Genomic DNA, 14,715 nt, shown 5'->3' with positions numbered 1-14,715 from the left:
AACACTAGCCAGTGTTCCCTTTTCTCAGACCCACACTTACTATCATGCACCAGAGGGGTAGCAAAGAACAGAGTCCCCAAGATCTGTTAGTGTGGGTACACACAAGCCCAAGGACAGAATGGTTGCCTCTCCCCAGTGATACCAGACAGATCTTTGGCAGACAGCTCCCCTCAGTCAGCATACTGTAGAACCAGGCTCACTTTCTCTAACTTCAAGCCCTCAGGTCGACCCACCTAAGGCATAGCAGCCAGTGCCAGGTGAGGCAGCCTGCCTCCAGCCTGACTGTTCAATCCTCTCCCAGGAAAGATGCTGAACCCATGTGTTCCCAGAACATAAATACTCCCAGCATGCAATTGGCCAGGGCTGTATCCATTTTCATGCTGTTAATTTGCCTAGCCTCTACCCATGTTCTGGAAGGCACTCATAGCTGCCTGAAGGCGGGCAGAACTCAGACAAACCCAAACAACTCTGTGATTGATTAGTCACTGAATTTACCTGATAGCCTCTCTGGTAAGCAGAGAAACACAGCTATGCTTAACCTAGCTATACAAATCCTAGCACCTGACTAGGAGGGTACTACACATGTTACAATTTTACCATCTCCCCACACCCTCTGATCCCCTGTTGTGGCATCTAGCGGGAGATCTTCTACCTTGCTAGCTGTCACAATTATTTAAAAAATGAGGCTGTGTGGGGTTCTGCCTGCCTGGCCGCATCATCCATTACAATGTTGTGTGAATGGGAAGACTACAAGTCTGGACAGCCTTTGCAGCTGTCAGACTGCAGTTCTCAATGAATTATCACTGTGCCGTTGAGCACTGTGGTAGTTCAATGATTCTTCCTGTCAGTATAAAACAGGTATGAGGTACGAGCAGACAGATTACACTGACAGTCTTCAGGAGACCTTCTGGTTCAATCCTTTCCAGGTTCCAAAAAACAAAAAATAGTAAATGCACATTTTGTTACCTGCAAAAAAAAATGTGTCTTTATTATTTTTTGTTAAAAGGTGAACCTGTCCTTTAAGCCTGCTCCCATCCCACTCCTAATTTTGATACTAACTACCCTGTAGAAAGAAGATGCTTTTACTTACCTATTCTGAGGGTGCTCTGGTCTGGTTATGTGATCTCTCCAGTGGCTGACTTCAGGGGAGAGGAAAGAGCAGAGACAATGGCTGAAATGCCTGGACAATGATGTCACCCATGGGCTTACTATGGGGTAACAATTGTCCACTGTCCCTCCTCTCCCCTGGAGCTGGGAGCCAATCCTGTGACTGGACCATGCTTAGAATAGGTAAGTATACACATCTTTACAGGGTTGTTGGTATAGGATTAAGAATGGGGTGAGAGCAGTAAGCATAGTTAAATTAATTTTGGAATTCCACTTTAAAGCTGAACTCAGGGCACATAAGCGTAAAGTGGAGCTCCACTTTCTCAGTCAACACTAATGATGATTTTGAATCCTTATGCTGCTAGCATTAGTAAATAGATAGGAGAGTATATCATATTTAGTTGTTTTAAACTTATTTTTTCATTTCTTCAGTTACTTCCTGGTTTCCATGATGATGTCTTACATCCCAGAAGTCTTCAGGAGGAGACGATGGGTTTTCTCAGCTAAGAAAAACCCTCCTACCTGCATGCCTGAACTAAGGGCAGATGGATTCCAGGAAGTAAATGCTACATAAATCATCTTCCCTTACTGAAGATGGCCACAGCCAGGAATTCTAGGGGGTGTATTTTCCTGCATGGGGTCCCCTTTAAAACCCATTCCAGATCTGAAAGATTGTTATGAGGCTGGCAGCTGCAAAAAAACAAAAAGCGAGGTCCCCCCAATATTCATAACAAATCTTTTAGATCCAGTATGGATTTGAAAGGGGGGCCCACTTTTTATTTAAGCATCCAGCTTTTTTTTTGGAAGCTGCTAGCCAGAGGGAAAGCGGTCACATTTAACAGAGATAGTAATAGCGCTGCTAAATGTATCAGTTTCTGCTGCCTCCAGAGGTTTGACTCAGCCAACACCAAATTAGTTTGGACATTTGCTGAACCTTCAAAAAAGCAAAATTCAGTCCAAACCTTGGTTTGGACTGAAACTGATGCTTAACTCTAATAATGGGGTCCGGTCGGTAAGTAAGATGTGGACCCATGATTATGACTTATTTCCACCTAAAAGCTCTACAAAGCCTCTGGGCTGCAGAACTCAGAAAAGAACTTCACAAGATTCTGAGGAAACAAGTTTGTTTTCTCTATATCAGTCATCAGCCCTAGGAAATGGTGGGACAGTGGAGATCCTCCTTTCCAGCAATCTGCCTGTAGGTGGGCTCCCCTCCCTAGGGTTCCCTCCCTGGTTTCACACTCCAGCCTTCCTCTCAGTCCATCTTCCACCCGACACTGCACACTGCTCCCTGGGCTCTGTCATATGTAAGGGTTCTCCTGGTCACCATGAACAGACTCCTGTCAGGGTATTGGCCAATGTCCCTCAAACATGCAGATTGGGACCTCCTTACCTCCTCTGCCCGTCTTCTAGAAAGTTCTGTCTGTTTCTGGAAGGGTGGGAGGGCTCCAGAAGCCCTGACTTGTAGAACCTCCCAGCCTGTCGTGAGATGAGCTCACTACCTCACTCCCAGGCTGGCTCATCCCAGCCTCTATCTAAAAAACAAACAAAAAAAACCTATCTAGCTAAACCTAGAGGGTGTTACATATGCTACAACATGAAGGCCCTCAGACTAAAGTTAGGGGTCACACTTAACAGAGGATCCTTGACAAAGCAGTGTAGCTTCTACATATATTTGCAAATGAAACCTCTGCTATTAATTCAAGTTGTTAGACAGTGTGATTTATTTTATTGCTGGCTAGCTGATAGGTCTGCTGGGAAGAAGCTTTTGTGTTTGCTCTGCTTTAACATCACTCTTGTGAGTGCTGCATGATGCTGTTCAGATGTGTTCTTTTTGTACTTGCTGGCTTAGGGTATATATTGTAGGGTATAGTTGCTAAATTTTAAAAGGTTGGGCTTATGAAGCTTAATTACTCAATTATCTGATGCACAAAATAGAATAGACCAATTAAATCAGTTTAAACTTAAAGTGATTCTAAATGCAAAAATTGTATTTGAAAAAAAAATTAAAACAGGTTCATACTTACCTGCTCTGTGCAATTGTATTGGGTTCCCCCCGACGGCGCTTCTGGTTCCTCATGTCCGGTGAGTGCACCCATACTCTTACAGGTTCGCTCCTGAACAGTGCTGCCTGCATCTATAGACAGACAGCAGGGCTCAGCCTTGCCCCTTGCTCCTTTGCCACTGACTTTGATTGACAAAGCCTATGAGACCAGGAAGTGAGAGGAGAGAAGAGCTACAGATGAGCATGGTGCTTGATCAAATGAGGGCTCAGGTAAGTATTGGGGGGGGGTGATGATCGGTGGGTTAGTACTACCTAAACATATTTTACCTTAAGGCAAGGAATGCATTAATGTAAAAAACGTTTAGACTTTGCAACCACGTGAAACATGGAATAAGACAGGTTTCACATTTTTGAGATGTTAAAAGCCTAATATTTTTAATATAGTAAGAACAATGCTGAATTGTCCAGTATGTATATCACTGTTCATACATGTTCCCTTGAGATCTTGATGGCAGTCAAAATTGAAAGTTGTAATATCATTGACATGAAGCTTAACTCTAATAAAACTTTGATTCTTTTAGGTTTTTATAGCATGTCATAGAAAAAAAAATAAGGGAACTGGTTGTCATGGGAACAGAAGCAAGCGTACAATACATTGAAAGAAGTTCAAACCCATCCTCATTCTAGTAAAAATAGTGTTGTATCTGTGTCAGTAGGTGAGATTTCCTATTATTGTCCATCCTGAAAGGAAGCAAGGGAACTCTTCTAATAGAGTCACACACATCACTAAAAATCTAACAAATGTTCTAACCCTTCCCTGCTATATATCCAGAACAAAATTAAGCATTTCGGTTAATTACACTTTACCCCCATAGGGGAGAACTCAATTATCTTTTGAGATCCTAGACCTGCCTAACATCTGTCACTAATACCAGAGTAAACCTTGATGGATTTTCCGTTACAGAGTAACAGACGTTAGACTCCCCCTGGTGTAACAGAAAAGGTGAGGCAATTACAGAAGCAGAGCTCAGAATTACAGAAGAGGCATGTTCAAACGTTAGGAGAAGCTAATGCATGGATGAGTTCAACTTGCAAATTAACTACAATGGCACTTACCACAGTATCCACAACATGACTTTCCAGACTGCTTTGAAGGATCTCCAAATACTTTAATTTCATTTGCACCACAGACTACTTCATCACATGGATAGGATCCACATTCCATCTGTCCAGTGTTTCCATTACAAGTACACGTGATGCAACCTATTTCCCAGTAATCTCCATGCTGTTATTACAACAGACAATTAAAAGACTTGTCTGGCAGTTAAACTTTTTTTTCTAATAAAAGTATCATACCACTTACACTGACAGGCTCTCCTGAAGGCCCACAGCAACCTAGAAATGTAAAATTGAAGCCTGGTTTTAAATATGAATGAGATGCTGCTGGTGTGGTAATAGACTTTGATCACATGGTTATGCCATAGAAAAAACCCCAACATAACATGAATGTAATAACACAACATTTTGACCGTTGTTTAACAAGTACAAAAAAAAACAGGTGCCTGTTTTAGGCATACTGTATATTATATTCGGTATAAGAAATATGTACTATCTATGACTGGGACTTTTAAGGTGCCACAATGATTTATAATTCACACAGTGTTATTTAAATACACAAGACTCCAAAATAGTAAACACACAAGATGGGCTATCATAGTTTTAATAGAAAATAATCACTGAAAAGGTTAATGCTGCATTAAACTCAAACCCCACTATTACTATTTACAGACACATTGAAGTGGATAAGTTACATTAGAATCAATGACGGCATGGTGGGCTGACTCTATACGTTTCTTATACCATTTCATCTGCTTCATCAGGAGTTGCAATAGGCTTGTGTAATTCTGAGTACTTTGTGACTATAGCAATATGGTAATATGGCCATAGTGCTGGTCCAGGCAGGGAAAAAAACATATAGAAATATATTTTGACTTATCTATTTTTCTATATCTATATATGTACTCAGCAGCATTGCCAGCCAGTGAGGTAGCATGGGGGAGGAGGGGCGGTGCACAGAACCCACGTTTTACTACCATTTCTTTTTTTCCTACAAATCTGCATAGTGTGGATCATGCTATCTCACTATCATGGTTTGCTCCCCACTGTCCGCACACCAGGATTGAAATCTCAACCCACTGTACCTCCCTCTAACTTGCTCCCCCAGCAGTTTTTCAGGTGCTCTCCTGCAGAGACAAAAGCACATCCCTGAGGTGGAGCTTCCTGGCTACTGCTGTTTGAGCGGGCAGAAAAGGGGATGTGCTGACTTCTGAGATCGTGCCCGGGTAACAGTGAGCTGAGCAGAGGGAGCAGAGCAAGAGGCAGTGTGTCTGGAGGTAAACTCAGCCAACAGTACATCATGGATTGGTATGCAGGCACCTCTATGATAAATCTGTTGAGTTACTGCAGCATAGCATAGCAGTGCTGTTAGCTGACAATAGGGAAGAGGTCATCTCCTTTTTCATGTAGCACTGTGAAAAATTGGCACATTAAGGTTTGTCACTGGCCCCAGCTTTTCACTGCCCCTTGTACTGTGCCCTCCCCCAGTACTGTGCCCTCCCGACCCCCCTTTACTGTGCCTTCTCAACCACCCTGTACTGTGCCCTCCTGACACCTCCGTATGGTACCCTCCCAACCCCCTTTTCTGTTTACTTTCCGGCTCCCTTACCTGTGCCCTCCCAACCCCCCTGTACTGTGCCCTCCTGACCCCAGGTGTGTGCTCTCCTAGCTCCCCCATACTATGCCCGCCCAACATCCCTGGTGTGTGCCTTCCTGGTCTCCACCCTACTGACCCCTAGCCTCTATCCTGTCAACCCCTGTCCTCTGCCCTACTGTTCCATGTACACTGCCCTACATGTTAGTGAACTCGGTACACTGCTCTACATCCTACTGACCTCTGTCCAATGCCCTAATTACTACTGACCCTTGTACACTGCCCTACATATTACTTACCCCTGTATCCTGCTCAACATACTATTGACTTATGTACACTGCTTTACATCCTATTGGCCTCTGTACACTGCACTACATCCTACTGACCTCTGTCCAATGCCCTAATTACTACTGACCCTTGTACACTGCCCTACATATTACTTACCCCTGTATCCTGCTCAACATACTACTGACTTATGTACACTGCTCTACATCCTATTGGCCTCTGTACACTGCTCTACATACTACTGACCTCTGTACGCTAGACTACATACTACTGACCTCTGTACACTGCTCTTCATACAACTGATCTCTGTACACTGCCCTACATCCTAATGTTCTTTGTACACTATCCTACTTCCTACTGACCTCTGTACACTGCCATACATGATGGTGAATACCAACAGTACATTCACCTACTCCCAGGAGAAACCTTCAGACTCTCATGTAAAAAAGGAGGTTCTGGGTATGTGGATCCCTAAGGCTTTAAACTTTGAATGGGACCTCACACACATTTATGAGTGAGGTTCTTTACACATACAAAGGCCAATGTGGTTGTATAGGATGAACTTAATTGCTCTGAAGATTGTTCACAATCTACACATATACCTGTGGATGTCAGTTCTAGATATGGGTGCCTCAGGTGGTCATTTCATATGTTGGAGCTGAGTAAAAGACATTGAAGTATGTGATTCACTCTAACCAACACTCCATACAATTATGTCATGCTTGGTTTTGTGTCCACAATGATTATTTCATGGTTTTGTATTTTAACAATTCCCAGATTTTTGTTTTTGGATGCATAATTTTGACATTGTGTAGTGGATTGTATCGTTTTTAGACAGGGTGATAAAAAAGCTGCTACTGATAATTGGGTTATACTTCCCTATATTTAGACTTTGCATCATTCCTGTTGAGGGTTTTGATTAAGCGCTGAGGTTAGCGAGATATGCGTGAACCTATTTTCCACCAATGGAATACAGTATGGTGTTTTCAATCTGCTTTTCTATACAGTTATTATTGGTTATGTACTTTAGTGTGGCCTCCCGGACTTTTCTTTGATCAACAACACAGGTGTACGAACTGGGCCAGCACCTACACTGAACGATTGTGGCGTGTGGGAGTGGCAAGAATACCTGGAGCAGCACTACCTTCTCTTCCAAAAAAAAAGAATATTTGTGAATAAATCAATGAGTACCTTTTCGATATGTTGGTGGTAGTACTGGTCCTTCTTCTGAAAAGTGATACATTTATTTGTTAATAAATTACATAATAGGTTCCAATAATCAAAAAAACACAAAAAATAAGAATATGCCTTATTAGAAGAACAGGAAAGCATGAAGATAAATGAAGATGAAGCTAACCAAAACCTTTCCCTTTTAACGATGAATCTTTGGAGTGCACTGTGCACAGCCATCCAGAGCAGTGTGCCTGAGCTGACAGAGAGGACGACTGTTAGTAAACAAAACAGTCTTCCTCTCTGTCGGTGATCGTCGTAAATCACCGGGAGTCACTGAGTAATTACCGGCCGGGACCCGGTGATTGACATCCGCATCCGCGGATTGCGGCGTGGGTAGGGTGCGCACGTGCCCCCTACCCGAAAATGCAAAATCACGTATATTTATGTGATTTTGCACACCCCTGCCCTGTAGCAGTATTTCTGCTATAGGGTGGCTGGGAAGCAGTTAAATACAGAAATGCATAACATATAAAGCAATGTTTGTTGTTTTTTTGCACAGAGAAAGAAGGATTAGAACATATGTCAGATTTTTATGGTTGTCTCTGTCATCATTGGTGAGATTAGCTCTCTCTGTTTTGTCTTAGTGACCATTGTCGTGGGGACTGAAAGTGAGAGAAAAGCTAATATCTAGAACTTTCACTGAAACAGGAGTAAAGTGGAATTCTTATAAGAATGCTTATTTTGGTGGCAACTGTCTAAGATAGAATTCCTCTTATTTTGGAGAAATTCTCTCTCACATCATATTGTGCCACAAGAAAGGAAGTGAAGGTAAAAAAAGACAAGATTTTAACTTTTCATAATTTTACCCAAACCTAAATAAGTGCCTTAGATATACACTATATTGCCAAAAGTATTCGGACGCCTGCATTTACATGCACATGAACTTTATTGGTATCCTAGTCTTAGTCCATAGGGTTCAATATTAAGGTGGCCCACCCTTGCCAGCTATAACAGCTTCAACTCTTCTGGGAAGACTGTCCACAAGGTTTAGGAGTGTTTGACCATTCTTCTGGAAGCACAATTGTGAGGTCAGGCACTGATGTTGGATGAGAAGGTCTGGCTCACAATCTCCTCTCTAACTCATCCCAAAGGTGTTCTATCGGGTTGAGGTCAGGACTCTGTGCAGGCCAGTCAGGTTCCTCCACCCCAAACTCACTCATCTATGTCTTTATGGACCTTGCTTTGTGCACTGGTGCGCAGTCATGTTGGAACAGGAAGGGGCCATCCCTAAACTGTTCCCACAAAGTTGGGAGCGTGAAATTGTCCAAAATGTATTGGTATGCTGACACCTTAAGAGTTCCCTTCACTGGAACTAAGAGGCCAAGCCCAACCCCTGAAAAAAAAACCCACACTATAAGCCCCTCTCCACCAAACTTTACACTTGGCACAATGCAGTCAGGCAAGTACCGTTCTCCTGGCAACTGCCAAACCCAGACACATCCATTGAATTGCCAAACAGAGAAGCGTGATTCATCACTCCAGAGAATACGTCTCCACTGCTCTAGAGTCCAGTGGCAGCATGGTTTACACCACTGCATCCGACGCTTTGCATTGTACTTGGTGATGTAAGGCTTGGATGCAGCTGCTAAGCCATGGAAACCCTTTTCATGAAGCTCTCTACACACTGTTGTTGTGCTAATCTGAAGGATACATGAAGTTTGGAGGTCTTTAGCTATTGACTCTGCAGACAGTTGGTGATTTCTGCACACTGTGCGCTTCAGCATGCACTGACCCCGCTCTGTCATTTTATGTGGCCTACCACTTTGTAGCTGAGTTTCTGTTGTTCCCAGTTGTTTCCACTGTCTTATAATACCACTAAAAGTTGACCGTGGAATTCACGGATGGACTTATGCACAGGCAGCAACCTATCACGGTACCACTCTTGAATTCAATGAGCTCCTGAGAGTGACCCATTCTTTCACAAATGCTTGTAGAAGCAGTCTGCATGCCTAAGTGCTTGATTTTATACAATTGTGACCATGGAGGTGATTGGAACACCTGAATCCAATGATTTGGAGGGGTGTCTTTACTCTTGACACTATAGTGTACCTTAACTTAATCAAGTGATCGAATGCAGTATCTTGAACATAGAATGACAACATTATTTGCACAACAGCCTAAAAATTACAATGCAGGAAAACATTAGCAACATGTGTGCCAGTGCTGCACCTTGTCACTGTGTTAGAAGGGTTAAACATCACACAGGGTAATCACTGGTGTAGGTTGGAAGGATCTAGAATGGCTATTCCAAGTGGAGAAAACAGGCTTAATTTCTCCTGGATTGGTAATTCCTGGATTGGGTTCTAGAGTCCAGAGGCTTTAAAGAGTCTTTGGAGGTATGAAGCCTCTAAACCTGTGCCCACAACTTCCTGGAGACAAGCAGCCTGATTGAGCTGTCTATAGTTCAGGGCTTCTTTCCCCTGGAGACAAGCGGCTGCAGGAGCAGCATAGGAAAGTGTCCATTCTAGCCTTGAGGAGAGCCACCTGACCAGGCCATCACTTGAGATGTGTTTAAATTAGACATGTGCAAAATGGAAACATTTGTTTAATTTCGTTTTGGATAGATTTGTTATGTTACTAATAATGTTTCATTGATTAATTTTGGAATTCGGTTAGTTTTTTAATTTTCTAACGAATTTCAAACTTTTGGAATCATTCAAATTCAGATTGGTCAAAAATGTATTGACTGATCCAAATTCTGTGTGAAGAATAGCTGGTTGCTAAGGAGCGGGCTGGCAAGCCCACCACCACGTCCTTAACAACCCATGGACCATTGGCTGTCAGCTGGTTTTCTTGCTGACAGCTGAATGTAAACAAAAAAATAAATTAAAAAAATAAAAAAAGAACAGTGTTGGAGTCCTCCCCCCCCCATCCATATCAGGCCCTTCGGGTCTGGTATGGATTTTAAGGGGAACCCCAAGCCAAAATTAAAGTCCTGGCTCCTTAAAAAACAGTTATTCTTCACACCACAGATACATTTTTTACCGATCCAAATTTGAATCATTCCTAAAAATGTGGAATTTCATAGAAAAACTAATAAACAAAACAAAACTAAATGAATAACCAAAAATGTTTCCGCATTTAGATTCGGAACGAAGTGAATTGCACGTGTCTAGTGTGCCACTAGGAAGGGGCATGTGCAGCCTAGGTGGGCATTTCATTAGTCAGAAAGCTGACTGAGACATCATGATGAGTCTGTGCAAACACAGACTCAGGGGCTACAAAGTCTGAACAGCCAGGAGGCTGGAAATGTACACTTTATCATGGTGATGTTGAAAACCCCTTTGAGGGTAACCCTTTGAGTCTTTTTTGAATTTTGTCTTTCTTTTTAAATTAAACAGTGGGCCAAAATCCTTGAAAATGTACATCTCTGGCTGGTCTGGATGTGATGAAAGGCACTACACTACAAACCCCCACAATATCACAGCAGTGTATAATATTCACTAATAATATCAATACTGTTGGTAACTACTAAAGAATGGAATATGTAATTTACTTTTTAATGGTGAAAGAATATCTTAAAATAGTTTGTTCAGTTCTTGGTAAAGTGGACCCTGATCATGTATTAGAATAAGGAAAGTGTTTGTCTTGTTTTGCAGTGCCAAAACGGAAAGCTGCAGGGACTTTCCTCCTTCCCTCTCACTCCCAGCTAGTTTTATTTTTATTGCAAACAAAAGGGAGATCATAAAAATGGAGGGGGTGGTCATGTGTCCTTTACTGTACTCCAGAAAATGGATTTTACTGGCAAGTCAAAATTCAAATTTTCCCAATTATGCATTGCAGGATACAGGCTTCTTTAAAGTGCAACTTTACACTCTCAATTATTGGTAACTATATTTAATCCTTATGCTGCTAGTTTTAGTAAATGGATAGAACGGTATATTGTATTTAATTGTGTTAAACATTTTTTTAACATTTCTTCAGTCGCTTCCTGGTTTCTGGCCTAGGCCAAAATGATGTCATACATCCCACAAGTCTTCATGGGCATTTTTTTTCTTTTATCTGGAGGAGGGTAGGAAGGGCTTTTTCAGCTAAGCACATCCTCCTGCCTGCATGCCTTAGCTAAAGACAGATGGATTCCAGGAAGTAAATGTTACATGAATCATATGCCCTTACTCAATATGGCTGTGGCTAGATATGCTAGGGAGTGTTTTTCAAAGTTATTTTTTAAAATAAACATGGACACATTGTTATATGGGTGAGTTTTCTTTATCTCCTAGATTGTAAGCTCTAACGAGCAGGGCCCTCTGTTTCTTCTTGTACCAAATTGTATTGTAACCATAATGTCTACCTTCATTTTGTAAAGCGCTGCACAATCCTGAATAATAATAATAATAAATATGACAAATTATTTAAATAGCGTTTTGGTTTGTGGTCTCCAGAAAAAGTTAGGTTCTGATTTAAGGTCAGTGACAACAAGGAGGTAGCTGGGGGACTCTATCACAATTTTGCTATGGGGCTCCAATATCTGTGGTTGCACCCCTGACTACATTTATCATGACTGGCTGCTCCCAGATTGTCAGGCATAGAATTGGCATCCAATTCTTGATAGCAGTTTTCAGACATGTTACTTGAACTTACTTTCAATGGTTTCCAGTTGTACAATGCAGGTGCTGGTTCCCATATTATTGGAAGATGTACACCGATAGCTTCCTGAGGTTTCAGTCATAATATTTTTCAGGTGGGCTTTTCCTTGAAACTTATCTGAAGAGAACAAATATGCACAAGGGAGAGTGATAAGTTGTCCAGCAATGGCAGTACATAAAAAATGAAAAACTATTGACACCAGCTGGCTGTAAGTCTGCTATTTCTCCCTGTGTTTCTATTAGGGATGAGCTTAATGATGTCAGAAAATTGAAAATGTTATTAAATTACCAAATTATTTATGTAAAAGTTTGTTGAGCTGCTAAGTCGAGTCTACACTGAAGGCTGACAATGCTGGTGCTAAGTGCTGTCAGGATTTCCAGCTATGAAACTTTGCAAAAAATAATTTTAAAAAATTCTCTTAGAAAAACTGTATACAGTAAGGCATGCTGCCAAACATACTGATACAAATATTTGAAGTGCAGACCAGAGACTCTGTCCCTTTTTCTTTATTTACAGGGCATCATTTTTGGTGGGTATATGGAGGGTAGTTTTCTTTATTTCATTTTATTGTTAGTCTTAAATTTTATTGCATGACTTCAGTTTGCCCTTATAATGGATATCAATTACAGCAGATAGGCAGCCCAACGGCTAAATTAATGAGCCCATGTAGCAGGCCTACAGTATTGCGAATTGTGAGGCATCAGCTTAGAGTTGTCAGGCTAGGAAATGCTGTTACTGACAACATCTCGAGAAGCTTTGCAAAAAGCTTCACTAATAACCATTTTTTTAAAGATCAAGAGAAACATTTGGCACACTAAGAAGATAAAGACCAGATGTACAATGTGATGGCTAGTATATTAACCACACAAGTAAAGTCCTTAAAGTCCAAAGGTGGTTAAGGGATAATCCAACAATGCTTGGCTCAGTGGCAGCCGATTCAAAAAGAGCTAGAAGAGACTCTGTGTGAACCATAAAAGAGAGAAGCAGTGCCATCTAAGTGCAGCAATATAAGCAAGTAATTTATTTCCACAAAATTGGCAACTCCCAACCAGGGGCGGACTGACAACTCATGGGGCCCCCAGGCAATAGGGGATAATGGGGCCCCTGTGTCCTTGCCCAAACTCAAAAAAGCCTATGAAAAAGGTACCAGGGGCATCTCATGGGGCCCCCTACTGACCCCAAGCCCTCGGGCAGTGCCCGAGTTTCCAAATGGTCAGTCCGCCCCTGCTCATAAGTCTTAGTCAAATGAGTGTTTGTCAAACTGGTGTCAACCACTGTGCAAATTCTGGCCGGTCCCACTGCAGGCAGGTCTCCAAAGCACTGTCCTTGGCTGTGCTGGAGGTTCCCAGTACTTCCTGGTTGGTGTGGATCCTCAGGGCAGGCAGGAGTGATGTCAGCTCCAGGTACAGCAGCAGCAGGTGTGGCATGTGTTTGGAGCATGCATGCTCCTTCATCAGGCCATTTGACTACTACTATTGTGAGTTGCCAGTTTTGTGGAAATTCATTATTTGCTTACATTGCTGCACTTAGATGGCACTGCTTCTCTCTCTTTCATTTTTGTAAAGAAAATTGTTTACAGTAAGGTATAATGCCAAACATACTGATAAATATATCTTAAGTGCAGATCAGAGATTCTGCATTGCTCTGACTTCACTTACTGCATACATGTCCCATTTTTTTTTCTCTGTGGTAAAACAAACTTGTGCTGTTGAGAAGGTTGCCATTGCTAAACTCCTGAAAACACTATTTTTAGTAAATTACACATACTTATTTCAGGTCAGTGGATAACAAGGTACTGAAGTCACTGGATTAGGATAGATTGGGTGACAGTGAGGGAAACAGTATTTTCAGAAGGAGAGATAAGCAATGTCATCCTTCATACCTCCTCAGTACAGCTCTCAGTTCAGATCTTAATGCAGCATGTAACAATAAAAATATAAGAAGAACTTAGTTTAATGAAAAACTTTAATGTTTAAAATAATCTAAAAAATTGTTTTCCAAATTTATATTTGTCAATTTCTAATAAAAAGGGAATAAGTAGGGTATACCATATATTATGAATTAAATAAAAGCCTTATTTTCCCTAAAAAAATGTAAACACACAGCATATAGAAAAAATTGTCACAGAGTTATTATTAATTAATAAATTGATGCATCCAGACACTGCTAAATTCAGTCTAATCATCTAGGATTTAATGACCAAGCCATTCGTGGGTAAAGCATATCCTGTCATTATTTTTAGACTCATTTTCTTAACTACCTCCAGCTCAGCCTATAGTCAAATGACGGCCGAGCAGGAGCACTGTTATTCCGGGAGGACATTATATGACATCCTCCCAGTCAAGCTCAGCAATGTCAAATTTACACAATGAATGGCTTGTGTTCTATTGTGATTTCTGTGACTGGACACAATGATTACATGGTACAGACAGGGCCAATCACAGCACACCTGTACCATGTGATAGCTGTTGCCAATCACAGCTATCACAATTGCACATAATGGCACAATCAGTATCCCTGATCACTGCCAACCCAGTCACATGATGCTGATGATGACGCTCTACTGCATCTTATTAAATACCTTGTGGTGTCTACTTTCTGAAAAGGGGTCATTTTGGGATGCTTATACTGTCCTGGCACTTTTGGGCCTCAGTACATCAGGAGTGACCAATTTTCAGATATATATACCATAGCTTATAGACTCTATAACCTTCACACAGACTAAATAATATACACTGATTTTGTTTTGTTTTTTTACCAAAGAAATGTAGCAGAATACATTTGGCCT

At 41.5% G+C, this 14,715-nt stretch overlaps 1 protein-coding gene across 1 annotated transcript in view; it reads right to left on the bottom strand.

Annotated features, from left to right (window-relative positions):
- Positions 1–14,715, bottom strand: part of LOC149472900 (mucin-19-like) — a 69,702-nt gene that overhangs the window by 19,159 nt on the left and 35,828 nt on the right. The window contains exons 8-11 of the mRNA XM_089686679.1: positions 11,922–12,044; positions 7,299–7,334; positions 4,476–4,507; positions 4,229–4,397 (exon numbers count right to left, since the gene is read on the bottom strand). Of these exons, the coding sequence (XP_089542805.1) occupies positions 4,229–4,397; positions 4,476–4,507; positions 7,299–7,334; positions 11,922–12,044 (360 nt within the window). The remainder of the gene's footprint in view (positions 1–4,228; positions 4,398–4,475; positions 4,508–7,298; positions 7,335–11,921; positions 12,045–14,715) is intronic.

The sequence above is a fragment of the Staurois parvus genome, unplaced genomic scaffold, assembly GCF_062004578.1.
Source record: "Staurois parvus isolate SC_StPar_1 unplaced genomic scaffold, SC_StPar_1.0 ptg000019l, whole genome shotgun sequence".
NCBI lineage: Eukaryota > Metazoa > Chordata > Amphibia > Anura > Ranidae > Staurois > Staurois parvus.
Note: the sequence above shows the minus strand (reverse complement) of the source record. Positions and strands in the feature narration are given on the sequence as shown.